Genomic DNA, 27,649 nt, shown 5'->3' on the forward strand with positions numbered 1-27,649 from the left:
CACAGGAGGGAGGAGCTGACCCCTGCTGTGTCACAGCCCTTGGGCACTACACTGTGGAGCCAGGCCCTGCCGCCTGCCTGACTGGTAGACTCCTATCTTTAGAAAGTTCCATGACCCCTGACCTCCTTCCCACTGGCAAGGGCAACCTTGTTTCCTCCATCTGCCTCCCATTAAGGCTATGTTACTCAGAGCCTCTGATTTCAGCTCTGACCCTTCTCTCTTCTTTCCTTGCCACTGTGACTTACTGCCCCTCAAACCTAGCCACTTTCTGCTGTCCAGCCCGAGGGTTCCTGAGCAAGCTCAGTGTCCTGGGGCTGAGCACCCAGTGCTCAGACCCTGTCAAGGTCTGTCTCTGCCTCCTACTTCCCAGGGAGTTTGGGAGTCACTCTAACTATACAGTGTACAGAGGGAGGTAACCTTACTATATAAAGAACCATTAAAAATCAACAAGAAGAAGGCAAAAACACTAACAAAAATGGTCAAAGGACAGGCAAGTGCTAAAGTTTGAAAAACGGTCCACAAACGTAAGTCTAGCTTCTCCAGCTGTCTGACACCAACAGTGATAATAGCTGACATACAGGACTTACTCTGTGCTTGACTCTGTCCAGTAGCAGCTCGACAAAGCAAGTTACAGAGCAGTAGACACTACATGATCCTGTTTAGGAGTAATGCGTGCATATGCACGTGAGCCTGGGCAGGGGTAATTCTTGATGATCCTGTGCTGAGATGTTAGTGGTGGTTGCTGCTGGGTGCTGGGATATGGGGAGATTTTATCTTCTTTGTGTTTCTATATATTTTATTCCTTTTTACCAATGAGTGTGTCTTATCTGAGACTCAAATCACTACATCAGCCAGAGGCAGGGAATCAGGCCCCTCATACAACCCTTACACTAGGGTTGAAGGTAAGGAAGTGGACACCAGGGCCAGGCCTCATCTGTCCACAGGGCCTTTCCTCCCAGCTCTGTCTAGCGACACCCCTCCCAGCATGCAGGTCACTCCCCTGGAGGCCTCCCTGAACCTCCTCCTCAGGGCCCTCCCAGCCTGGATGGGCATAGCACTCACCTCCCTGCCCAGTCCTTGCGAGTACACAGGGCCCAGCCTGACTGCGCGAATGATCAATTGATCACAGTAGCGGTCTTTGCGTCCCATTGATTAGACTAGAAGCTCCACACACATCATCTCAGTGACTGGTCACAACAGCCTAGGAAGCAACAGCCAGATTTCCCTGTTGGAGCTGGGAGACTGAGGCTTAGGGATGGTACTGGTCAAGGTCAGCAAGCTAGTGAGAAGTTGGCTGCAGCCACACCCAGAGCTGGGGCTGCACCTCACCTGGAGCCCAGCTCACACACCCTCCACCTGCCGCCACCAGCCCCCCGCGACCTCCCGCACACACACCCCACACACAGGCTCACACGCTTATCTGCCGTCACATCCACAAAGCTTGTGCACACCCGTGTTTACACTAACAAGACATTCTCACACACGGCCGCACTCCCTGACACGGTCACCAGCACATTCACGCACATGTCCTCTCACACAACAGACACACTTTCTCAGACACAATCAGATACAGATACACACTCACACTGTCTCTCACATGTGTGTGTGCACACACGTCCAGGGAGGGGATGTCCCCTCCCAGCACCTTCACCCTCTGCAGCCCCTCTGCTCAGGAGGGTAGTCAGCAAGCAGCCAGTCTGTCCTTCTGCAGCCCTTGAGGGGGAAATTGGGTGAAAGTTTCCCCCTTTCATTTCTTTTTGATTTGGCGGATTTTCCATAAAGTGAAATATTTGGAAAACGAAGCGATCTGCCGCAAGGAACACTGCTTTCGCTCCACGCAGAGCCTCCGGCTTCGGCCGCTGGCAGGTCCCAGGGGCACTGAGGCGCGGAGATGGAGGGTGGCCATATTTCTCAAGTGTGGTCATGGAACTGCCACCCCCCCCACCCCCACCCCACCCCCGGCTTCCTCCTGTCGCTTGGCTCATGGGCCCAGCTCCCCGGCTGTTTCTTCCCCTCCCCCACACCATGACCCCACTCTGACCCTCGACCCTCATGACCCAAGCATGTCACTGACCAGGAGGCCCAGCCTGCTTGGTCCTGTTTGACCATGGTCCCCTTGCTCCCAGAAGCCCAGCCCTCTGTGGGCTCAGGGGGAAACCGAGGGACCAGGAGCCTGGGAGCAGGACCTTGCCTGTGCCAGGCAACGACTTTCCTGTCCCCTCCCTCATTCTGTCTGTTCCCCTGAGAAGCACCCAGGGGCATTCTGGGGACTCTGACGCCCAGGAAAGGCAGCTCCAGGGAGCCCTGTGCTCTCAGTGGCCGGACCCTCCTCCCCTGCCGCCTGCCCACTCCAAGAAGTCTGCCTCTGCTGGCCAGAGACCCTGCTCTGAGGGCAGCCCCCCCAGTGCTCACTGCCCAACCCCTCCACTCCGTATCCAGACACTGCCAGGTGGTCCCGGGGCTTTGCCAAGGTGTGGCACCTACGAGAGCCAGCTCAGGGCTGCGCCAGGCCCCCAGGTGGGCAGCCCAGAGCCCCAGAGGGGATGGTGAAGGCCCCCTTTCTCTGACACCCCTGTGTGCCCACGTCAGAGGCCCCCCCCTGACCCCCAGCTTTCCCAGGTGAGGTGAGTCCTCGGGGCCACAGAAGCCCAGGGGAACAGGGTGGAAGGCGCTCTGAGCTGCCTTAGTGGCTCAGGCTGCCGCACAGTGTATGAGGGATTAGGTCCTTAAGGCAACACACATTCACTTCTCACAGTTCTGGAGCCTGGCAAGTTCAAGGTAGGTTTCATCTGAGGCCTCATCTCTTAGTTCCTAGGCAGCCACCATCCTGCTCTGTGCTCACACGGCCTCTCCCTTGTGCACATGTGTGCCCAGGGCACGCTGGGCTCTTTCCTCTTACCGTGAGGGCACTAATGCCATCCTGGGACTCTACCCTCAAGACCTCATCTAACCTAATCACCTTACAGTGGCTCCATCTCCTGATACCATCACCTTGGAGGTCAGGGCTTCCCCGTATGCCTGTGATGGGGGGAGTCACAAACATTCAGTCCATACAGGGCCCTCAGGCTCCTTGCCCCAAGAAGCCAGGGGGCATGGGGCCTGGGCTCTGGCCCGGTCCTCTCAGTCTCGCTGCCCCATCTACACAAGAAGATGGTGGTTTCAAGGCTTGTCTAGATTCCTTCCTGCTCCAGAAGTCAAGGGGCCTGCTGAGAGCAACCCTTAACTTCACGTGGGGGAATTGACCCAAGAAATGGCACCCAGGCCTCTTCCTCACCCCCTTAAAGCTGCCCAGCCTGCCTCTGCTCCTCCTGTCCCTGGCAGCAGATCTGTGTGATTTTGGCCCAGGCCTTGCCCTCTCTGAGCTTATAACGGACCTCTTGTCTATCCGGCTGCCAAATGAGTACGGGGAAGGTGCCCAGAAGTTTTGAGACTGCCTCATTTCTGGCTGGTCTGTGAGTCCAGAGTTCTGATCCCAGACTCTCCCCCATCTGACCCCCAAGGGCACCCACTTGGCATCAGTCCCTGGCAGGCCAGGCCAGAGGCAGAGCTCAAAGGCAGGAACCACTGGGCCCCTCCCGCCTCTGCAGCAAGGCCCAGTGGGGCTCTGTGAGGGAGGGCACAGAGGCTCTGATCCCTGGGGGAGGAGGGAAGGCAGAGGCGGGCAAGCGCGGGGCAGGGTCCTTTGTGCTTCCCGGAAAGCCCCCCACCCCACCCCCATGGGCCTTGCTTGGCAAAGCTGACGGCAGGAAGAATCCCATCGGCCATCCGTCAGGGAGACAGAGTGGGCCGTTCTCGAGGAGGGGAGCAGGGAAATTTGATCATTAAGAAACCCTCCTGGCTGTCTGGGGGAATTTAATTAAATTGCCGGAGAGGCTGTGAGAGAAGGCCACATCTGGAACCAATATGTGCGCTTTGATTTTTTTTCCCCTCTCTCTTTCTCATTCCCTCCCTCCCTCTCCCCATCCCACTGCTGTAAAAGGGAACACAGGCAGCCCTCGAGTATTGGTTCCCCTGGGACAGAATTCCTAGCAGACAGGCAGAGAGAAACCAAAAACAGTGAACCCATGGTGGGGAGAGAGACAGGCGGGGCCGAGGCAGGCAGCTGTGGAGAAGTCGGCAGGGACAAGAGGGGAAGGTCCATTTTACAGCCCAAGAGAGTAAGTTCCAGAGGATTCCAGAAATCAGCACGCCTGGCCAAACCCCATCCTGCTTGAGACAGGCATTGTGGGGTGAATCCTCCTGACACCCCTGTGGTGTGGATACTGTGATTAGCCAGGTTCACAGATGAGGGGGAAGTGACTTGCTCAAGGTCACAGAGCCCAAGAGTGGTAGTGCTGGGGTTTGATTCCAGGCCTGTCTGGATACTGTCTAGACACACTGTATGGGTCACTGTGATTGTAATTATTTCCCTTGAGAGCTATTTATTTTGTGTTTGCTGGGGGCAGCGGTGTGCAAGGCAGGCAGGAAGCCCCCAGTGGTCCAGGAGGTGCTGCGTGCCGGCAGGAGCTGGGACAGGCTGACCTCAACTGGGCAGTCAGTGGTGGTTAAAGTGGGCCTTATACCGAGGCAGGAGTTGGCTGAGAGACGAGGTGGGGACAGAGGCACTGGAGGTCCCTCTTGCCTCTATGGAACAGGACCCTCTAGGCGCTTGGCCATGGAAATGGGTGGTTGCTCCCCATGGCTGAGCCATCCAACACTGGCCTAGTTCCCTCTTTGAGCCGGTTTCCTGCACATTAGCAATCCTGTTCCCGGCCTCTGAGCTCCCCCACTGCCCCCAGGTCCCAGAGTCCCCACCCGAAGCCCAAACAAGGCCCCAAGGCTCCTGCCAGCCAGGGCTGTAGGGGAAAAGTACGTCTCCACTCTGGGCAGACAGCCCCCGGGGGCAATTCCCTTCCTCCCTTAACGCGCCGGACACCTGTCTTCCAGGCTACATTCTGGAGGCCCTTCCTTGACCTCCCCAGCACGGCTGAAGTCCATCCTCCACCCAGCATCCACCCTCACTCTTCCTCTGCAGGCTGCTAGCCCGGGGGGGTCAGGAGCCAGTGTTCACCCGGCCCCCATTGGAGCCCTGGGCCCAGCAGGGGTCAGGCGCAGGAAGGAGAGGTGCATATTTGTGGAATGGATGTCTCCTGACCTTGGTGCGTGCAGAGCAGTCTGAAAATGTAATTCAAGCTCCCAACAGGGAGGGAAAAGAGAGGTACAGCGAGACCTAAAGGGTGCTTGCACAGGGCCCCGGCCCCTGGGACAGGTAAAATCGGAGACTGGATGGGTCCTTTGCATATGCGGAGTCTCCTGCCTGGCCGCCCCTGAAACCCCCCCACCTGCTTTCACTTGCTGAATCCTGTTCGGGCTTCCAGAGCAGCTTAATAGCCTTTCCTGAGGGAAGCCCTCCCTGATCCCCCAGCCCACTTCCCCAGGGTCCCCACCTGCTCGCTGCTTACTCCCCCGCTGAGACTGGCTCACTGACGTCTCTGCAGGACTGTGCTGTCTGGGTCGCCACCCATCCCCAGTGCCCAGCCCAGCCCCAGCACCTGCCTGATACGTACCAAGCCCTGACTCAGGGCAGCTGTGCGAGGAGGCGGCGGCAGGACAGGCCCTGCGCATGGGCGCCGCTCTAGATCTGTGGAAGCACGTGCGTGCTGCCGAAGTGGACATGTGCTGCGGGCTTGGGACTAGGCAGGGGCTGCAGATGCCCAGCAGAGCCTTCCCACAGCCTCACGGTGATCCCAGTGGGCTAGGGCTGGGGGGGCTCTTGTTATCCCCGTTTGAGAGAGAAAGAAGCGAAGGCTTGGGGAAACTGGGTAGCCAGCCCTAGTTTAGGGGCTGGTGAGTGGCCTCGCTGGGACTGAAATTCAGCTCTGTCTGGTCCAGAGTCCTTGGCTTAATGGTGGGGCCACGTTTCCTCCTGGGGCAGGAAGGCCTGCGCAGGACAGAGAGAGGCAGGTGGGTGGGATGGGCGGTGGAGGACCCTGCCAGGCTGTGCTACGATTCAGGTGATCAGATAGGGCAGGGGCGCAAAATGCAATGATCAAGGCTATGCCAAGGGGGGGAGCGGGAAAGACCAGTGGCAGTGGCAGAGAGACCCAGTTAGACTGCAAGGCCCTCCCGTGCCCCCTGATCGGAAACGAACGAAAAGGGAACCGCCATCCCCTTGGAGGCCCTGACAGGGTGATGATATACAGAGTTTTAAATAAATGTATCTCATTAGGGACGTGTTGTCTGGAGGGAGAAAAATGATGCCCTTCTCCACCCCACGCCACCCCACCCCCAAAAAGGGGAAAAATCCAATGCTACAGCTAAAGAGGAAATTGCATTAATACAGATTGTTTTATTTAAAAAACCTTGACCTCCACTTCAAAAAAAGTCATTAGACATTCTCCTTCTCAGAGGCCGCCGGAGCGATTATGGAGGCCTGTCCATTTCTCAATGACTCACTGTTCCCGCGTGCTGCTCTGGGAAATGTGCGAGGGACGCGGCAGTAATTGAAGGCTCCCTGCAGAAAGGTGTGTAAATCTTTGCATGTCTAAAGAAACTTTACCAGACCACTAAGTCAGGCCAAAAGAAAACGGGAAGAGCCCACCCCCCCCCCTCCTTTTTTCCCTTTTCTTTCCTTTGGAACTCTGATCTCTTTGATCGTAAAAATGGTCATATTTCACCCCCAAAATATCAGCCATCAGCAAACTAAGGAAGTGGGAGCCCATGGGGAGTTTCACCGCCGATTAGGCCCTTGGTTTAATTATTTAACGCCTGCCTGGATCGTGCAGGCTGTGAACACACTCTCCTGGCACGGGTTCAAGAGCAAGTTATAAATAATAATAACTATTATATTCCCAATTAAGCCGGTGAGCTGAAAGCCTCGTCCCGTCCTTCAGCCCCACCTTGTGCTGGGCAGCCCCCCCATTACTGCACATGCCGTCCCCACCCCCACCCCCCACAAGCTGTGTGCAGTGGGGAGCCTCACACAGCCCTGCTGCTCCACTCACCGCAAAGTAATCACAGCAAGATGTGGCAGGGCCCGAGGCTCCGGAAGCCCTGGTGAAGGCTCAGGGATCCCCAGGCCTAGGTCTGTGCCCCTGGCCCTGCCTCCTTCCCCTGCCTCCCAGGGAAGGCAGGGCAGGAGCCGGAAGCAGCCATTCACCAGGACAGAATTCTGGAGAGCTGTGGTGAGGCTGGGCCCCAGGTTTGGGGCTGGTCCTTTCCCCTCTGAGCCCAAGTTTCTCCATCTGTCCCCTGAGGAAGCTCTCCAACAAGGGTCATGCCGGGAGTCACGGTGGTCCCAGAAGCCCTAGGTCCACAGCTTGGAAGATGTCTTTGTTGTGACGGTGACCAGCCCATCCAAGTTCAGCCCCCGGTGCTCAGGCAGACGCAGCAGCTCCTGAGTCCCACCCGACTCTGTGGCCTGGTGCTCATCCAGGATGACTCCGTATACAGTAGGTGCTCAAGAAATCACTGTGGAATGAATTGCTCAGGACTGTTTCCAATTGGTCCATCTCTCTGAGAGGCCTGATGCCCACAGAGGGCAGCAAGGGGGTCACTGCAGGTCTCGAGTACAGCGTAGGCACCAAGGAGCCCTGCATGCAGTAAGTACTCAACAGGAGCTTGTCGTTTGGCCTCAGACCTGGATCCAGGCCTGTCCCAGCCCTGCCGGCTCCTTGGGACCCCAGACCTGCCTTAATGCCACCCTGGCCCCTGACCCTATGCAGTCTACCACGCTGGGCAGGCACCTCCTGGGCAACGTGGACTCTGATCCCCACTCATTCACCCTCAACATTGCTGGCTGTGGAGCCCTAAGGTGTGCGGCTCAGGGCCTGCATCAGCTTCTCTTCTCTCCCGTGTGAGGTTCTGGGGACACGATGGTGAAAAGGATAAAGCAGGCAGTCTACAGATGGGAAACCAAGGCTCAGAGAGGGAAGCATGCAGCCCAAAGTCACACAGCAGGTCCACAGTGGAGGCAGCCTCGAATCCAGCCAAGTCTCTCCATTTAGGACAGGTTATCTCTGCTTGCTCCGCTTTATCAAAGCCTTTTTTTGCATCTGTAGGTGATGTTTGTTGAATATTTCCCACACACTGGGCTCATGGTTGGCTTTTTATTTATACCGATCATTCCATCTGATTCTCACAACTCTGTGAGATAGGTACCATTATTACCTGTGATTTATAGATGAGGAAACTGAAACCCAGAGAGGTTAAGTGACCCAGTCAATGCCCTGCTGCTGAAAAGTGTCAAATGCAGGGCCCTGCATCAAAAAGATTTACAGCAGAAGAGAAAATAAAAAATCCACATGGAAGGAGAAGAAAAGGGAAGACATTGACTTGCCACCCAAACAAATAAAGTTCTTGTGATCATGTATTAACATTAGCTCTGGGTTTCCTGGTAGCCAAAGCAAAAAGGGAAATTCAATGGGTCGCCCAAGTCTCATTATCTGGTTCCTTTTTTTTTTTTTTTTTTAAATAATTATTTTTTATTGAAGGGTAGTTGACGCACAGTATTACATTACATTAGTTTCAAGTGTACAACACAGTGGTAAAACATTTATATACATAATTCTAGGTTCCAGCTATCACCCTACCAAGCTGTTACAATATCTTGACTATATTCCTTATGCTATACATTACATCCTGGTTACTTATTTATTTTACCATTGGAAGTCTGTCCTTTTTTTTTTTATTTTTTTAATTTTTATTTTTGTGAGGGCATCTCTCATATTTATTGATCAAATGGTTGTTAACGACAATAAAATTCTGTATAGGGGAGTCAATGCTCAATGCACAATCATTAATCCACCCCAAGCCTAATTTTCGTCAGTCTCCAATCTTCTGAGGCATAACAAACAAGTTCTTACATGGAGAACAAATTTATCTGGTTCCTTTTTTAAAAGGAAAGACCATAATTCTTCAAGAGAAATAGATAACTTCTTAGTCCTAAATTCTCATGGAACAACTTGGTGTGGTGGTCAGGAGCCTGATAAATTAACCAGGACACGATGCTTAGGCTCTCTGAGTCAGTGTCCCTTCCTCCTGCGGTAGTGGTGAGGCTGCTTTAAGATAATGTGGTTCAGTACACTGCCTGGCTTACAGTAAGGCTTATTAAATGCGAGCCTCTGCTACTGGAGAGCACATCTTTGTCTTTCCATTTGCAGGTAAGGCGAAACATTTTTCAAAGGGGTATAATATTTTACCAAAATCTTGCCAAAAGCTGAGAACCGGTTACTTCAGCAGGATATCTGGGCTGGAGACCTGAGGAAAACTGAGGCTGGGAAAAGTCTGGGCAGCACTCTGAGGGATAGAGCCAGATGTCCTGCCCCGTTCGGCTCAGCTCCACTTCCCACAGGGCAGACCGGGGTCTGGGATGAGCAGGGAGCCCTGCTGTGATCTCAGCCTGACACAATATTTACAGAACCCTGTGATCTGTCACAGTCACGCCTGGTCACGTCTGAGTCACATTGGTCGGCAGTGTTTATGATTCCAGACGTGTAACAGTGAACACGTTTTGGCCTGAGTGCCTCTGTGTGCTGATCCTGCTAAACTGACCTTCAGAAGAAGCTCTTGGGTATGTGGCCATGGGGGCTGATCAGGTAAATCCAAAGAGTCACAGGATTCCCTGTCATCTTTGGTCTCTGTTTACCCATCTGTGAAATGGACCTGGTCCCTGAGTGATTGATAAGGACCAGCTCACAGAAGTTGTTATGGCTAGAGAATGACACTACTATTACTCCATAAGAAATAGAGAACTATTCCAATAGAAAAAGGGGTGGGGAATATAAATGGACAATTCACAAATTAGAAATACAAGTGACTATTAAATACCAAAAATATTTACCTTCAGCAATAATAAGGTGTGCAGGTTAAAACAAGGAAATGCCTTTTGAAATTTAAAATGAATTATTATTACTGCTCCTCCTCAGCGCCACCTGTGGGGTGGCAGCCATTTCCTACTCAGACCCTCAAGCGGCCTTCAGACCCTTGGGGAAGCTCAAGATCATCAAAAAGAACCAAGAAGTTCATCTGGTACCAGTGAGAATGATATGCCAGAATAAAGTGTAACTGGCAGAGACCCAAAGGCATTGATAACAGGATGCAGAGAAGATTCAAGGGCCAACTGACACCCAAAAGTGGTTATGGCAGCGAAAAGAAAATGATGCACATGCTACCCGGTGGCTCCTGGGAACTCCTGGTCCACATCAAAAAGCTGGACATAACAGTACTGCTGATGCGCAACAAATCTTACGGTGCTCACAGTGCTCAGAATGTTTCCTCCAAGAACCGTAAAGCTGTCGTGGAAAAAAAAAGCAGCCCGCGGACCATCAGAGTCACCAATCCTAACACCAGGCTGCACAGCAAAGGAAATGAATGGACAGCTCATGTGGACGTTTTATTCATGTTAAAGAAAACCATAAAGATGCTGCTATAAACAAACAAGGACACAGTGACACTTTAAGGAGCGGAAACGGATACAACTTTTCTGAAGCCATTATTATCAAAAGCCTTAAATCTTTCCCAGAATCTTTGACCCAGTGTGTTAGTTTTCTTTTTGCTGTTGTAAGAACTTATCACAAATTTAGTGTTTTCAAATAATACAAATGTCTTCTCTTACATTTTGGAGATTAGAAGTCTTGGGCTAACATCAAGGTGTTGGGCAGGGCTGCATTTCTTTCTGGAGCCTCTGGAGAAGAATTTGTTTTCTTGCCTTTCCCAGCTTCTAAAGGCTGCCCTCATTCCTTAGTGGCTGCCCTCTGCCATCTTCAAAGCCAGCACTGGCCAGCCAAGTCTTTCTTACACTGCATCACTCTGCCATTGACCTTCCTGCTTCTCTCCCACGTTGAAGGTCCCTTGTGATTCCTGGGCTCAACCAGATAATCTAAAATGATCTCCCTATCTTAAGGTCACCTAATAGGCAACCTTAATTCCATCTGCTAACTTAATTCTGCTTTGCCATGCTCACAAATTCCACAGTTTATGATGTGGACATCTTTGGGAGGCTATTATCTGCCTACCACTTCCAGATGCCTGATTTCTAGATATTTATTATCATGAAAATAACTATGGATGTATAGCAATAAGGACTAATGCATCAGCGTCATTAGGCTTCTACTGAAAATAGTCGTGGACGAAGCTAATGACATAGTAAACAAGTTATAAAAAAAAGTTGGTAAGACGTAGTTCAACTTGTATAACATATAACTCCATCTATCTAGAATATAGATAAAAGCTGGAAAAATATGCTTTAAAGTTATTTTTAGCTCACTCCTTTCTTGTTGTCTTATTGCCTTCTAGGTCTTCAATTCAATATCAAATAAATAGGATAGTAATCTTCAGTCTCTTTCATTAAACTTACTTTAAAAGGTGTATTGAATACCTGAGATCTCTGGGAGTACATGTGATTTTAGTTTTCTTAATATTATGTATGTTTTTTGAAACTCTCCACAATAAGCATAAAAGTAAGAAGCATATTACTTCTGTAATAAGCAAAGTTAATTTTTGAAGTACATGAGCTTTTGAGACTGGGGCAAATAATGCGTTTCCACCCATGGTCAGACCCAGGGTCCACCCTCCAGTATAGCCACCAGTCCTGCTCCCCAGAATCCTCCCAGAGAGCAGGGACCCTCTCTGCCCCCTTCTAATCCTCCCCATCCCCACTGCCTAGAGCAGGGCCTGGTCCAATAGCCACGTGTTGAACCGAGAGGTTCCAGGCTAGGATCCTATTTTCCCTTCACTCCTCCATCTGGATTTATCTAAATCACCATGGGAGTTATTTATTTTTTAGCTGTATCTCTGGGGTAATGAGTTCTGTCCTCCCTGGGTTAACTGGGGTTTCCTTGGGTGCATTTCCAGGCTACATCAGACCTAGAACTCTTGCTAAAGGGCTGAGCTTCGGTGCAGCAGGTCTATGCCTCTCACCCAACTCTGCCATCCCTCTACCCCCCTGCCCCCAAGGGTAGTAACAGTAACATCAGAAACAACAATAATGCCATCAGATTCACAAGAATGCTTTTGGATTGGTCCCTGTATAATCCCTACTGTACAGACAATGGATCAGACCAGCAAGTGACCCCTCCAGAGCCACACAGCTAGTAAATGTCAGTGAAGAGATCCAAACCCACGTCCCCCCAGCTCCAGAGCCTCAGTTTGGTGTCACTGCCCTGCACTGCTTCTTGAAATCAAAGTTTAAGATAATAATAATAGTTTACTCCTATTGAGTGCTCACTCAGTACCAGCTGCCCCATGTATATCAACTTACCAAGTCTCCCTAACAGCCCATTTACAGATGAGGCAACTGAGATAAACAGGCTAAGTAGATTGCTAAGGCCCGCAGCTAGGAGGTGCAAGGTCTGGATTTGAGCCCAGGAGGCTGAGCTCGCCCTCCTACACAGACGCACCTCGCCACATGCGAAGGATGAAGCTATGAAGCAAGCCACTGTGACTGAGACCTTATCACCATACTTCTTGGCACTGGGTCTCACTTTACTCACCCGTTCAACAAAAGAGCTTTGGGCCAAACAATTTTAGTGGCTCTCCCAACTCTGGACGGAAATTCTGCCCTTTGCTGCCTCAGTTTCCCCATGTGTCACCCAAGGGAATGGGACCTCGATGATCTCTCAGGCCCGTTCCCACTCCACAGGCCAATGTCGGTCTGTGCTGGAATTCCCAGAGTGCCAGGAGGGGAGAACTTCACTGCGCCCATTCTATAGCAGAGGAGATGGGAAGGTGACACCGTGGTGCAGGGCAGAGCTGGGCCTAGGGCCTGGTCTCTGACGCCGAGGCTGTTCTGAACGCTGGCTGCACTTTGGGGGGTGAATCCCCACTCTCGGCTTGCTGGGTACTCCTGCAGGGGCACGGCTCTTCCAGAACTGAAGAGCAGCCCAGCCTTGTTCAGTCCCTCAAAGGGTCGTTCAGCCACATGTCGTGGGCAGCACTGGGGACCCCTGGTGCCCAGGCTGGGCTCCTGCCTGCCCCTTGGGAAAAGGGAGGCTGCCACCTCTTGTATCAGCCTTTCTCACCAGACACTTCAGGGGGCAGCTTTCCAAAGCAGGACCCCAGGAGCTCCAAACCCTTGACCTATGCAGGTGTGTGCCCCACTGCACCCCCACCCGGGTTGTGGTGGCTAACATCACTTGGGGATATTCAGTCTCATTTTGAGGGTGGCTCCTTCTGGGAAAAAATTCGAGTCAAGTGGAACCTAGGCTGGGGGTCTGCAGGTTTTTGGGGGATGTGCATGGGGTGGGTGTTCTGGGCACCCGGAAAGCACCTTCTGAAGGCCTTCTCCTGGTGGGATCACTGATGGGCTATGACATTATGGCTCTGCAGTGATGGCAGAGAGGACAGAGGGCCAGGCCTCCAAGGGATGGTCCGGAGGGCAGGGACCTGGGGCGTCTGGAGGGTTTACAGTCTCAGCTCCACCACTGGGGGCATCTTTTCTGTGCTTTCCTTGAAAAACAAAAATGAGCAGAGAACAACTCTCTTTCCCTGTCACCCATCTGTCAGTCTGGCTGTCGTCTGGCTGTCTGTCTTCTGTGTGTAAACTAAGAATTCTGAAGGGCAATTCTCTCCTGCCTGCTTGGTTCTCCAGCGGAGGGCCTGGAGCATCGTGGGGCGGGGGATGCATACAACCCAGGCGCTCGAGAATGAGCCGCTTTCCGGGGGGGAAAAACCCCGGGCCAAGTGGAGCGAGCAAGGTGGACCTCGGGGTCATTCCGTCGGGGCAGGGACGCGTTTGCATGCACCGGGGGAGTGAGGGTGGCGCTGGAGTTCGAGATTTTCCCTTGTCAACTGTCTCAGAGCCGCGCCCCCCGCCCCTGCGGGGGAATTTGTAAATGGAAAGTGGGGGGCTCTGCTAATCCTTCCACTATGACCTCCCCAGACACTAGGAGTTTAAAAATACCCAAAGCCCTGAACTTTCCCACTCCTTAGAACGTGGGGAGGGCTTGGAAGGAGGACACCCCTTCCTTCCCCCCTCTCCCCGCCCCCCGCCTCCGCGGGCCTCGACGCAGGACCCCTCCCGCCCCGCCGCGGGGGCGGGGGTGGGGGCGGGGGCGGGCGGGGAGGAGGGGGGAGAGGCCGGGGCGAGGTTTGCTTTAGAAGGGGCGGGCGGCCGGCGGCGCCCGGGCTTCAGCAGCTCGGGAGAGAGCGAGGCGGCAGGGAAGGGGAGGGAGAAAGTTTGTTTCCCCGACGTCAGCGCCGGGCGGGCCGCGGCGGCCGCGGAGCCAGGAGGCTGCGGGGAGCGGGCCGAGCGCCGGGCGGCCGGGGCGCGCTCGCTGCGACCCGCGCCCGCGACCCCGCCGGCCACCCCGGGGCCGCTCGCGGGCATGGACAGCGCGGCGGCCGCCGCCTTCGCCCTGGACAAGCCGGCGCTGGGCCCGGGGCCGCCGCCGCCGCCGCCGCCCGCGCTGGGGCCCGGCGACTGCGCCCAGGCGCGCAAGAACTTCACGGTGAGCCACCTCCTGGACCTGGAGGAGGTGGCGGCGGCCGGGCGGCTGGCGGCGCGCCCGGCGGCCAGGGCCGAGGCGCGGGAGGGCGCCGCGCGGGAGCCGTCCGGGGGCAGCAGCGGCAGCGAGGCGGCGCCGCAGGACGGTGAGTGCGGGTGGGCGCGGGGCGCGGGGCCGGAGCGCGCGTGGGAACGGCGGGGCGCGGGCGGGGCGGGCGGGACACCCGGCGCGCGCGGCCGGCCGGATCCCAAGCTGGGGAGCCGACGCGGCGGCAGGACCTCCCGGGACGCGGCGGCGGGGCAGCCTTGGCACAGGCTTGTCCCCCAGCCCGGGCGGGGTTGTCTGGCCGCGGTCGGTGCGCTGCGGTGCCTGGGGCTGTCTTTTGGGCAGGGCCGCCGCAGATCGTACGAACTGCGGGGAGGTTCGCCGCCTCGGTGCCCAGGGCGGCGGCGGCCCGCGGGGCCCCGCTCCCAGACGGCCTGGGAGGCGGGGTGGTCATTGCCGGGTTACAGCTGGAGAAACTGAAGCTTCCGAGGGGCAAGGCGATCGAGCCACGGAGCTGGGTTTCAAACTCCGCGCCCCCTCGTCCAGGACACCACCCCCGCTGCTGCTAGGGCTTCCAAAATGGGTTCCGTGGCTGCGGTGCGGACGCCTAACCCCCACCTCCAGTTTGCCCCCTAGATGGAACGGGCCAACCCTAAAGAGCCAGATAGGCCTCTCTTCCCTGCCGAGGTTAAAGGTCATCAGGAAGGGGCTTTGAAAACAAACAACCCACCCAAGTGGCTTCTTTCAAAAAGTCACACTGGATCTCAGGGTCCTGAGCCCTGGGTAAGACGCCGGGGGGCGGGGTGGGGTGTGTGGTAGAGCAGGGAAAGATGACAAGAAGCAAAAGTCCTGGCCCTGGACAACTTCATGGGGGCCTGGAGTCCCCACAGCTCACCCACTCCCTGAAGAGGAGGTGGGGTGGTCTGAAACCACTGCCTGGTCCCCAGCTCTGGGGAGCAGGCTGGCCTGCTGGAGGCTCTGGGCCCCTCAAGAGTCCCCCACCTGACTTCAGCAGCCTCTCTTCCCAGGGACACCCACTCCCTGCATTAGCCTCCGGGTCTCAGGGGAGCCCTGCCTGGCTGCATGTCCCGCTTTCCAGATGAGAGAAGGAACGGGGAAAACAAGGTGGCTGCAGACTCATCTGAAACCTTGTCCAGGATCATGTGCATATGTGGGGCACGCCTGACACACACCTGCACCTCAGAGGGTGCCCAGCCAGGACCAGTGGTGTCCACTGACCACTAGCCCCCTCTCAGGGGCACCCACCGCCCAAGCCTCGGCGGACTGGCTCTCTCCCCACCCTCCAGGGCGAGCATGAAGCATGCACACCCACCCCTGGCAGCTGGGCTTTCCCTGATGGAAAACTGGAAGGAATGTGTCTGGCTTGGGTCAGAGGTAAAATAGGGTGCATTCTGGTGCAGGAGGGGGAGCCTGCCAACCAGAGTTTGTTCAAGGACCTCTGGTCTGGGAGGAGCACTGGCTGTGAGCCTGCTTCCCCGAAGGACAGCAGAGGAGACGAAAGGAGTACAGGAGTGATCAGCAGAGACGGAAGCAGGTCCAGGTGTTCTGTACCCAAATCCCGGCCAGGGAGTGGGTGCCCATGTCTGCCTGGCCACTGGCCGAGCAGACAGACAGTGGAAGGCTTTGCTTCTCCCAGGCACAGCACAGAAGGTCTGCAAATGGAGGCTTTTTCTGGGGAGTCCTAGCTCATGTCCACTGGAGACATAGGTGACTGGACAGGACCACTGGCAGCCCCCAGAAAACTAGGTGGGTGGTAGGCCTCCCCAGCAACCCATGGGGCCCGACTACCATCAGGGAGATCCCGGGAGGCCTGCGGGCCTTTTCCTGAGAAAAGGCTCCTGCGCCCTGGGAATATTTAGGCACAAGGTACAGAGAACACACTGGGTGTGGGGTCAGGTGGGAAAGGGCCAGGGGCAGTCAGTGTGCCCCCACACGTGGGCATCTCCTTCTCACACCTGTGAGAGACAAGGCAGAGCCGGGCCGGGCTCAGTGAGGTGCTCAGGGCTACACCCCAGCTTGGCACCCCCCACCCCTCCGCCCGGCTCTGCCCTGGGAACACGTGGTCTGGCTTGGTGCTCCTGGCCCGTGGGGAGATTTTCTCCAGGCCTCTGAGCGTTGAAACAAACATGGACAATATGGACAGTTCTTCGGGAAGCTAAAAATTCCAGTTTAAAGGATCCTCTTGGATTTGGGATTACATCTTTCCTACTCATTTTTGTTGTTAAAACACCCTTTCTTTTATGAAATAGGGATGATGACTGGATGTTGTTTTATTTTAATGTCCTTACTTGGCAAGATTAAAAAGAGGTAATCCTATACTCATATCTCAGATTGAAAGTAAATAACTAGGCCACGAAATCCAAGTGTTTTATATAGAGTCAAGCATCTCCCCAAGGCCAACTGGGTGCATTCCGGGGTGCCTGCTGCCAGGCAGAGATCCCCTGGAGAGGAGAGGGCACGGGGCTGGGGAGCTCTGGCTGGCCCGGACCTGTGAGAATCCCTGGGCTTGCTCCCTGCAGAGAAAGATGGAGGGTGGCTGTGGGGCAGAGGCCAGCTTCCTAAGGGAGCAGGTGCCCCTTGTCGCTGACACTTACTGTGGATTCCCAGAGGTTGAAATCTTCAAAGTGGACTCCAGATTCCAGGCCAGCGGGCTTCGGCCCTGGGCTGTGACTTTGTCCTGCAATCCTGGGCCTGCAGGGAGCCTCGGCAGCGCCTCACTGAGGATTCGGATGTGCTCGGGGGTGGGTTCTCCTGGGGCTTCGGGAGCTGTTTCTAGGTTCAAAGAAAGCGATGGACACCAGAGAGAGAGATGGGGTGGCCCCTATTCAAAAAGTAAGGGTTAATGGGGAATCTAATGAGTTAGAAACGTAATCTATTTTCAACCTACCAGGTTGTTAGTAGCCTCAAAAATTTTTTAAAACACTTTTTCCTCCTGTTTTCACAAAGCCACCAGTAGTTGTGGCCTATTCTTGCCAGTGATTTTCCCAGGCCAGGCTCCCCCTGGAACTGTGGCTTTGCCGGTGACTCAGAGCAAACTGGGGTCTCGGGTTCCTCCCAAATCAAACGCTGAGCTCTGTGCCGGGGCACTGAGCTATGCCAAGCACGTTAGGAAAATAAACCCGCGTTTGCTGCCTTTGCAATGACTTACAACAAAAGAAACCACATTAATAACTAAGATTTTCTTTAAAGCATTCCCTCCTGTGGGCAGGGCGGAAACAGGGATGCAGCCACACTGTGAAAATAAACAAAGGCCCTGGAGCCAGGCGGGCGAGGCCCCCAGCCCAGGGAGGCTGCCTGACCTGTGCCGGGCCGGTACCTGCCTCAGAAAACCTCAGGACTAAGCTGATCCACTTCCCAGAGACGCAGGACAGTGGGGCGCTTGGTGTCTGAGGGCACAGGCTGAGTCAGGGCCGGCTGGAGCCCTGGCAGGGGGCCTGGGCTCCCTTCACGAGCTGCTCCCTGAACCGCATCTGCCAGCAGGGTGACGGGAAGCCAAGGGTGAGTCTGGTTGGGGCGGGGACCTGTGCCTCCCCCTCGCCAGTAATGGGTGGGCAGGGCTGCGTGTGTCTGCATGGAGGGCCTGAAGGGACCATTGAGTTGGATAGACTGGCCGACATACCTTCAATTTTTAAAGTTATTGTTGTGGCAAAATATACCTAATAGACGATTCACCATTCAACCTTTTTTTTCAAATAATTTTTTTATTTAGATATTATTGATAGACATTCTTATGAAGATTTCACATGAAAACAATGTGTACCATTCAACCATTTTTAAGCCTACAGTCCAGTGGCCTTAAGTATATCCACATTGCTGTGCACCCATTCCCACCATCCCTCTTCAGAACTTCTTTATCTTCCCAAACTGAAACTCCGACCCCATTAAACACTGGCTCCCCATCCCCCCTCCCCGAGCCCGCAGCACCCACCATCTACTTTATGGGTCATAAAGTGTTTGTCTTTCTGTGACTGGCTCATTTCACTGAGCGTAGTGTCGGCCCGGTTCATTCATGTTGCAGCCGGTGTTAGAATCGCCCCCTTGTTAGGGCTGAGTAATACTCCGCTGTGTGTATACGCCACATTTTGTCTCTCCCTTCACCCACTGATGGCCGCATGGGTACCTGTCTTTCGGCTGCTGTGAACGGTGCTGTTATGAACCTTGGGTGCACACGTATCCCTTCAAGTCCCTGCTTTCAGATCTTTGGGGTATATACCCAGAAGTAAAATTGCTGGGTATCATATGGTCATTCATCCTATGTTTAATTTTTTGAGGACCCGCCATACTATTTTCCATAGCTGACTTCAGTTTTTAACGAGCCTCCCCCCCGCTGGCTCTGACAGTGGCAGCCGCAGCCCTGGGGCTGTGGCAGGGGAAGCAGGGAGGAAGCCAGCCTGCCGAGACCAGGCAGGGCTTGGGGGGAGAAAAGACACACGGGTTTCTTCAGAGCCGGGCTTTTTAAAGACCGCTCTACTTTTCTTCCTCTTTGCTTTTCCCTCCCTTCCTTTCCCTTCACCCATTTCCTGGGGGTGGGGAACAGAACCATCTGTGGCTGAGGAGCCCTCGAAGGGGGGGGTCAGGACATCCAGGTACAGGTCCTGGCTTTTGCTGCCTGCTCTGTGTGTGACCTTGGGCATGTCCCATCCCTTCTCGGGGCTCAGTTCTCCAGCAGGCAGTTGTTTGCGACCACCCCCATCCCTCAGCATGATTTGATACAGGCTGAGAAAATTCCCCGGGATGTGCCCCATCTCCCAGGAACTTGCAATCTCGGAGGCCTGGGGCCTGGCTGGGCCTGGACCCTCAGACAGGTAAGGACGTCTCTCAGCACATGCCCAGGAGCAGGGAGAGAGGAGGAGTGAGGCATGGAAGCTGAGAGCCCAGCGGGCTTCAGATGGAGAACGGCGGGGCCTCGCGGAGAGGCCGGTGGGAAGGGACAATGGTCTGCATCTCTGGCTTTCTGTCAGCAGGGCGGGACTTGCTCTTCAGTGCATTGTTCGTGGCTGCAGGGTGGTCTGGCTTCTGCATCTGAGAGATCAGCCGGGTGGGGCCTGCGGGCCTGGCACAGGGGCCTCCCCACCCCCAGCAGGGCCCCGCCCTGTGGGCAGAAGCTCGACAGGGCTGGAGCTGTCACTGTTCCCTCCCCGAAGGCTCCAGAAAAGTAACTGTGGAGCCGTAGTGATAACGCCTGCTGGCGCACACACTGCTTCAGAGGCCTAAAAGCACCCGAGGCTCCGCGTCACCATCCATGGAGCAGGAACAGCGGACAGGGATGTCCCTTGCAGGCGCAGGTGTGGGAGACACAGTAGGTGCTTGCTGAAGGGTGTCTGTTACAGCTCCTCGGGATGTTCACAGAAGGCCTGGGCTCGGGCAGGGCTGGGCATTGCCATCGCTGTGTCCTGGAGGCCCAGGGAGGCAAAGCAGCCTGCCCGAGCTCTCCCAGACGGGGAGGGAGAGGAGGCTTTGTCTTCGGATCCCAAGTCCAGGCCTCTCTCTTCTTCACAGCTCAGCATTTGGGCAGGGGGAGGCCCACCTGGTGGTGGGGGAGACTCAGGCCAAGGTTTATTTGGGGAGCTAAAGGGGGCAGGGAGGTGGGGCGATGGGCCCCTGGGATGGGCCCGGTGCTGTGTCAGGGGTTCTGAGTGGGTAGAGACAGGAAAGAAGGGTTTACAGGGGCTTGTCCTGGGCAGGGATGTGAGATCAGACTGGGCAAGGTGAAACTTGGGAGGCTTTTGTGGTATCCCAGACCCAAAGGACAGTGGCTGATCCCAGGTGGAAGTAGGATCCTTGGGGGTGACTTAAGGGGAGCCAGTGTGTTCCCTGAACACAGCCTACAATTGCGGGTCAGTGTGGGAACCCGGCCAGGGTGCTGCCCTGGGGTTGGAGTTGTGGCAGTGACATAGGGGACATGCCTGTGATGCAGTGAGAGTGGCCAGCAGGCAGACACGTCAGCCAAGGGCCTACTGTGTGCTGGCCTGGGCTCCATGTGCCTCGCCCCTCACTGTCCTCGCACCAACCTTTTGTTATACCCCATTTATGGAGAGGGAGACTGAGGCTCAGGGGCTTGAGCCACTTCACATGTTCCCATGCAGAGGCCTGTCCTCTTTGGGAGCAACTGCTCTCTACCACTGCCAGAAGGCACCCCGAGGGCCCCCGGAAGGCTGGGTAGTCTGGCCGGGGACGTCCACTCACACTCAGTCCTCAGCAGCCCGGCCTGGTCACAGGCGTGTGGGAGACGGGAGAGGCCTGGCAGCGTGGGGACTTCCTGGATTTTGGGCTTTGGAAAGTGTGACAGTAAGTGGGGGTCCCTTACCCCTCCTGCCCCAAAACACCCGCAATGGCCTCCCTCATCTCCCGCAGGCCCGTCTCCAGCCTCCTGGACACAGGGGAGCTGTGGAGGCTCCTGACCCTGAGGAGCATCAGTAGGCTGTCCAGCACCCCCTTGGGGTCTCTCCCAGTTCCCATGCTCAACATTCATTCATCCAACAGTCATGTTCTCAGCTCCAACTGTGTGTTGGACCTGGAGCTCCTATTCCTGCCCAGACCTTCAGATTTCATGCCCTGGTGAAATTTCCAGGAACTTAAAGAAACTGGCCTAGAGTGAGCGGTTTTAAAAGTTGCCAAGAAAAGCCATTTACTCACAACAGCTGCCATCTTGTTGCCCCCATCCGTTTATCTGAGAAAGAACCTTTTAGCATCTTAATCTCAGGGTAAAGAATGGCCCTCAAAAATGACTTAATTTAGCTTAATAAAAAACTTGCAAATTAACCCTATTTTTCTCATTTTGCGGTAGGTTGGTAAAAACCTTTTTGTGGTTGGCATTTGGGAACCACATGGTGCGCTGGCTTTCCCAGACTCACAAACACAATCAGCCTCGCCCCACGACACACACTCACACCCAGCCTGGCCCAAATGATCAAATCCAGGCTGTCCGTAGCCAGGGTGGCCGGGGTAGACAGGCAGCCATAGCGCTCTGGAACGGACCAAGGGTGAAGTGCCTTTTGCGAGGTGGTGAGTAGGACAGCTCCGTGGGAGCTTCCTGTTTGGACTGAGTTGGGGAAAGTTATCTCAGCTGGCTCCCACGCTGAGCAGACCCAGACCCAGGGAGACCGGGTGCCCAGCAGCCTCCGGGCGCAAGACGAGGGGCCACACTGCAGGGTGCTCTCCGGCCCAGTGGCTGCTGCCAGGAAGAGGTTGCGGCCTCCCCAGAAGCGTGGGCTTGCCAGGAGCCCGCCCTGGCTGGAGCCCAGGAGTCCTGGAATCCCAAGATGTCCCGGGAATGAAGGTCACTAGACAGTGCAGATGCTCTCGCTGCCCCCTGCTCGGTGTCCCTTCCACATCTAGGCCGCTGCTGGTTCCCAGCCCAGCTCTGAGGGGTTGCTGTGATCACTGGATGCTGTCCACCTGGGGCCCCCTGTGGCTAGCGGTATCTTGTATGGTGTCCTAAAAATGAAGCACGCTTGCGCAGACAGTATTTTGGGTCCCTCTTTCTGATCCATTCTGCTTTTCTGTGCATGGGAGGGGTGGCCAGGACCTTCTGGTTTAGGGGATTTGGGGGTGGAGGGGCAGTTCAACAAATTATGGAGACACTAAGAAGCTGGGACCTGGCAGCCTGAGAGGTGGTCAGGGGCTGCTGGGTGGGTCTGGGTCTGTGGAGAAGGTCCTGGAAGTGGGGCAGTGAGAGAGCAGGAGGCCCAGGGGCTGCAAGACCTGGAAGCTTTCACGGAGGGCCCCTCCACCCCAAGCTCAGCGAGCGCCTCGGTTGCTTCAGAGCTGACAAAGTGAGGGTGTGTCATCTCTCAGGTGACGGTGGTGCCCAGGAGGCAGTAGGGGTCAGGAAACCGGTACTTGCCCAGCCCTGCAGCTTGAGAACCCGTACGTGCCTCTGTGCTCTCGAAGGCTCCTTCCAGTGCCGAGTCTGCACCCCTATCGTTGCCTCAGTGGGAAGTGCTCCAGTGGAAAACGATCCTCTCGAAGGGTGGCGAGGCCAGGTGGGGCCCACCACGGGAACCCTGAGGCTGGCATCGAGCGGAGGCACCTGGAAGGGTCCAGGATGCGGGAGGCAGCAGTTGCTGCTGTGAGGCCCAGCCTCAGCGTCCATCCCCACAGCCCGACTTTGTGCAGAAAGCCACACTGCCAGGGCTAGGAGAGAACAGTTGCTGTTGCTCATCCACCAGCATTCATTGACCACCTGCTGAATACAGCCCAAGGCAGCCCAGGGTTGAACCAGTCTACAGAAATGAAGGGGGTGTTTCCATAGGGGACGATTTCTGTCTCCCTCTCAAACATCCCGACTCCCTCCCACTGCCAGGCTGGGGGTAGGGTGGTTGAAGCCTCAGTGCTGAGCTGGGGTCTCTTGTCACCCATCTCTGGAAAAGCCCCCTCCCAGCGTCTTGCCTGCCAGTTCCTTTCTGCCGCCCCTCACAGCCCTGCAGGCATCCCCGGGCGTAGGGCATCCTCTTCCCCCAGGAGGATGGGCATCTCTCTGCGGGTTTTGTCCGCCGGCCCCCAGTCCTGCCTGCCTGCCTGGCCTCGCCTGCTGGCCTCCCCTCTTGCCGTGGGCGCAGACATTTACACGCCAGAGATGGCGTTATTAAAATTGACATTTAACTAGAGCTGGAATTACCACGCGGATGGCTGCAAACCTCGGAATCAAAGCGGGAGCCGCCGGGCGCGCCTGGCAGGGCCTTGAGGCCTCCTCTGCCGCCAGAGCTGTGCGCAGGCCTCCCATATAAACCCCTGCAGAAAGCTGAGGTCTTGAAAGCGAATGCACCTCCTTTCATTAGACTAACAAATAACACGTAACAGAAAACATCTGTTAACAGCAGCCCCTAATGCTCTCAAGATGGTGCCGCGGCGGCCAGTCCAGCCAGCGGGCAGCCGGTGCGCAGGGCTGGGGTTTGGGCTCTGGGGGGAACCTGGCCCCTCCCTTCTCTCTTGGGCCTCCCCCTGCACCGCGTATCTCAGCCTCTCCTTCCTCTAACTCTCGTCGCTCAGAGTCCCTTCTTGCTGATGAGAAGCAGTGGCCAGAGGGTCTGTGTGCCTGGGCACGGTGCCCCTGGACGGTGGTGTCCCAGCCTCCAGTCGAGGGGGCCTTGACCAGCCATGTGACTTGGCAAGTTTCTTCTTCTCTCTGGGCCCCTTGTTTGTCACGTGAGGGGAATTGTGCCTCCTTGCAAGGTGGTTTTAAGGATTCAGGAAAACGAGGGAAGCAGAGGAGCTGAACGTGTGACAAGTGCCCGGAGAGGGTATCTGCCATTATGATTACAGTTGGGGAAACTGAGGCCCCAAGAGGTTAAATGGCAGGCTACATGGTGGGTGGAGAAGGGCAGTGGGGAGCCTGAGTCTGCACCCCTTTTCTGCCCCTGTGAAGCTTGGGGTGAAGAGTGAATGTGCTGAGTTTAGTGGCCATTCAGGAAGGGATCTGACAGGGCCCCAGCCCCCCGAGGGCTTCCAGGCCACAGCTGATGGCAGAGGACAAACTCATGTTCGGGGGACAGCAGGCTGACCTGGCCTACACAGAGGCCAGGCGCCCCCACATGCCCCACCACTAACCCCGGGGGTTGGAAGCCAGACAAGCCTCCAGACGCAGAGCCAGGAGGCCCGGCTGCCTCCCCAGGACCCAAAGCACAAGGGGGATCTGGCCTCAGGTCTGGAGCGGGAAGGGCTGGATCCCCCCTAGGGAGGAAAATCCAGAAAACACCTCCCACAGTGGGAGGAAAGGCAGACTGGCGCTGGGCTGTTTGACCCCATGATGAAGCCACAGAGAACCGGGCTTTTTGCCTTCCCTTAGTGACTGTTATACTCCCTGCGTCCCCATCCTCCTCCAAGATATACCTTGCTTTTCAGTTCCAAGAAGACTGGACAGGATTCATTAACTCGCGCATCCACTCATTCATTCCTTCAGTGCACATGTGTGCTGTGTTGAGGCCTAGTGCTGGGAAAACACCAGTAGACAGGTGAGACCTGGTCCCTAACCAGGCTGCAGGGCACAGGGCAGGGCTGCTCCCTGCTTCCAGCCCTTCCCAGCCACCTGGCGCTGAGCTCTGAGCTTCTCATGCAGCTGCAAGGAGGTAAAACATTATCCCCATCTTACAGATGAGGAAACTGGGTCTCAAAGAAACAAAGTGACTTGCCCAAGGTCACCCAGAAAACATGCAGTGACCCCTCCCCCAGAGCCCAGGTCCAATGCTGGCCGCCCCATGCTGGTCCCCTTGATAAGCAAGGAGCTCCAGTGTCCTCTTGCTGGGAGCAGCCCAGGCCCTGCCAGGGGGGACGGTGCCTCCTGCCTCCCCGGTTCTCACTGGAACCCTCTACAGTGCCCTGAGGAAGGCGCTGCTTTTCTGGGGTCACCCTTGTGCAGAGCCTGACCCATGCAGTCAGACAGGAGGGCTCTGGGCCAGGCTGTGATGGAGGGACCAGGGCTGGGGGCCAGGGAGGGACCCCAGCCTTTGGGAATCTCCGATTTCCAAGAGACATCGTGTTTTAATCGGAAGGCCAGCCTCTCCCACAGAGCCGGCTGCCCTGCCGCCACACCCCTGGGCAGGCGAGGAGAGTGTCAGGGTTCCAAGCGGGAAATTGCTGGAGACAAGAAGGAAAAACGGACTGCTCTGGTTTCACTGGGAAGGAAAAAAGAAAGGCAAAGATCTAATGTGGCCCAAAAGTGCAGTCATTGTTTAAAGAGAAATGCTGCATCAAATTCAAGTCTGGGGCGGAATCAGTCCAAGGGGGGCTGTCTTCCTAAGAGGCTGGTTTCACTCTCGTGGAAGAAAACTGGGGGAGGCATCCTGTGAATTCTTCCCTCCTTTCTTCCACAAATATTTGTTGGGCACCCCCTCCCTGCCAGGCTGTGGGCTGGATACTGGGGTCCTCAAAGGGAACAAAGGAGGCATGGTCCCCGCTATGTCCTGTCTGCTAGGAGAACAGATAATGGGGTCCCCTACTGGTTTGGAGGCTCAAGGAAGGCTTCCTGGAGGAAGTGGAATTTCAGAAGAGACCTGAAGGATGTGTGGAGTTAGCCAGGAGATGAGGTTGGGAAGAGTGGACCAGGCAGAGGGAACAGCACATACAGAGGCTCAGAGGCAAGGAGGTGCTCTTCCAGGAGCTGGGGGGTTGGGTGGGGCACCATGGGAGAGAGTCCACAGGCAAGGCCGGGTTCAAGATCTGCAGTTTTTGTATGAAGAGTGGTGGAAACATTTCCTGTGCACATGTAGGTGTCAGAAGTGCCCAGAGGCCCCAAGCCCTCTCCAGTAGCTCTCTCAGGGAGTGTTCCCTTTCGTGTGGTGTGTGAGTGGTCAGCAGGACCAGCAGTTGTGTCCTGGCTGCCCAGAGCCTCCTGGAGTGCCCCGTTCTCCAAAGGAGCTGATCATAAGCCCTAAGTAATGGGCATCCCCAGCCAGTGCTCTGAGATCCAAGATCCCGAGGAGGGGAGGAGAGGCGAGGCCCCGGGAGCCATTCAGGAGCAGAGGTGGGCAGGCACCCGTGCCCAGGGTCGGGCTCATTGATGCTGTCTGCAGGACACCTGCACTGAAGTCATAGACCCCACACCAGGGCTTTGTGTCGTAGGTGTGTGGTGGCCCTGAGAGGGAAATCTCATTAGCAGACGCAGGCTGCCAGACTGCAAATCCTGCATCCCTGGTGGAACATAAGAGTTTGGGGTGCTGGTGGCTGAATTGGGGCATTGGCCTGGATGACGGGTGAGAGTGGCTTATGGGTGTGCCCATCTTCATCATCACCAAGATTCAACAGTCAGGACCATTAACTGTGCACCTACTATGTGCTAAGCCATCCTTGTGGGTCATCTCATTAATTCTTTCCAGATACTCTAGGAGGTGGGCAGTTTTTGGCCCCATTTCCCAGATGTGGAGGCTGAGGCTCAGAAAGATGGCTATGTATTGAGGACACGGGGGTGCTAGGCCTTAGGCCCTTGTCTTCAGTGTGTTCCCCACCCCTGCTGGCTCAGAGTGCCCGGGCTGTGCTCACTCTGACCTCACCCAGCCTCTCCAGGCTTGTTTAGGAAGGGCCGGGTAAGAGATGCGGTCATGCTGGATGGAAACCAGAGCTGCTCCCCGACCCAGGAGGGCAGGCCAGGATCCTGGGACCAGGACAGCACCCCCTTGCTCCCCAGGCAGCTCAGTGGTGGCACAGGCATAAAGTGAAGAGCCAGCCCCAGAGAGTTCCAGTGGGGGCCTGGCTTGGCGGTGAGATCCTGGCTCCAATCTCGTACCCCCTTACTGGGCGATCCTGGGCAAGTGCGCCATTTCTCTGAGCCTCAAGTTCCTCATCTGCAAAATGGGCACAATCCTGGGGCTTGGATTGTTCGGAGGAGCTGATGCGATCAGGCAGGTTGGGGCTCAGCTCTTCCCTCACCTGGCCTCCAGTCAGTGCTTGTTTTCTCTTTCACTCTCCTTGACCCTTGGGAGAAGGAGCCAGGTGTACAGCTGAGGACTGTCGAGCCCCCGTCACAGATGGAAAATCCACAGAGGGGGAAGTTCCCTGAGGCCCCACAAGAAGAGGCACTGAGATCGGAGACAGCTCTGGGTCCCAGGAACTGGCCCCAGTGGCCTTTGCTGGCACCTCACTAGCCTTTCTGAAAAGGAGATAGGTATCCATCCCTGGGTGTCCCCCTGCAGATGCACGGGACCAGACCCTCTGCCCCTGCCCAGACCCGCCTGGTGACCTGGGGTCCCCCCTCTGGAAGGACAGTATTGATCTGTTGCAGCTCCAGCCTGGCTGGGACTGACCATGGCTCCCGTGGCAGTGAGCATCTTGCTTTATTTTCCATGGCCAGAATTGTAACCATGTATAATTTCATGACAACTACTGTCTATAAAACATAACACAACTATTTTTATAATGTGGCATTTGAAGTTAAAAATTCAAATTAGAGATTAATTGCAACTTCTAGAAGGTCTGTGGATAAGATGGGTTGGGGAAGAAGGACGAGATATTCAGATATGCTCCCTCAGGGATTACCGACGGGTTCTCGCCGCATGTCGAGCGTGCACACACACACACACACAGGCACACACATGCGCTTGGCTGATGGCTGGGCTCTGGCCAAGCTTGTTTAGCCATGTGTTTACCAGCATCCGCGGGAAAGCTGATCTCCACGCCGTCTCCTTCCTCTGCCCCGGCCCCTGATGTCCAGGTGGCCATCAGAAGCG

At 55.7% G+C, this 27,649-nt stretch overlaps 1 protein-coding gene, 1 long non-coding RNA gene and 1 pseudogene across 2 annotated transcripts in view; all 3 read left to right on the top strand.

Annotated features, from left to right (window-relative positions):
• The first annotated feature begins 7,255 nt into the window (after positions 1-7,255).
• LOC118926705 (uncharacterized) lies at positions 7,256-10,411 on the top strand (annotated as a pseudogene).
• A 3,675-nt stretch (positions 10,412-14,086) lies between these two features.
• PRRX2 (paired related homeobox 2) overlaps positions 14,087-27,649 on the top strand; it is a 42,806-nt gene continuing 29,243 nt past the window's right edge. Inside the window, exon 1 of the mRNA XM_036913618.2 lies at positions 14,087-14,568. Coding sequence (XP_036769513.1) covers positions 14,304-14,568 — 265 coding nt within the window. The 5' untranslated portion in view covers positions 14,087-14,303. The remainder of the gene's footprint in view (positions 14,569-27,649) is intronic.
• LOC130683053 (uncharacterized) lies at positions 19,683-21,251 on the top strand. The gene is made up of 2 exons (XR_008996662.1): positions 19,683-19,788; positions 20,844-21,251. It is a non-coding gene; the product is annotated as an uncharacterized LOC130683053 (long non-coding RNA).

This window comes from Manis pentadactyla, chromosome 3 (assembly GCF_030020395.1).
Source record: "Manis pentadactyla isolate mManPen7 chromosome 3, mManPen7.hap1, whole genome shotgun sequence".
NCBI lineage: Eukaryota > Metazoa > Chordata > Mammalia > Pholidota > Manidae > Manis > Manis pentadactyla.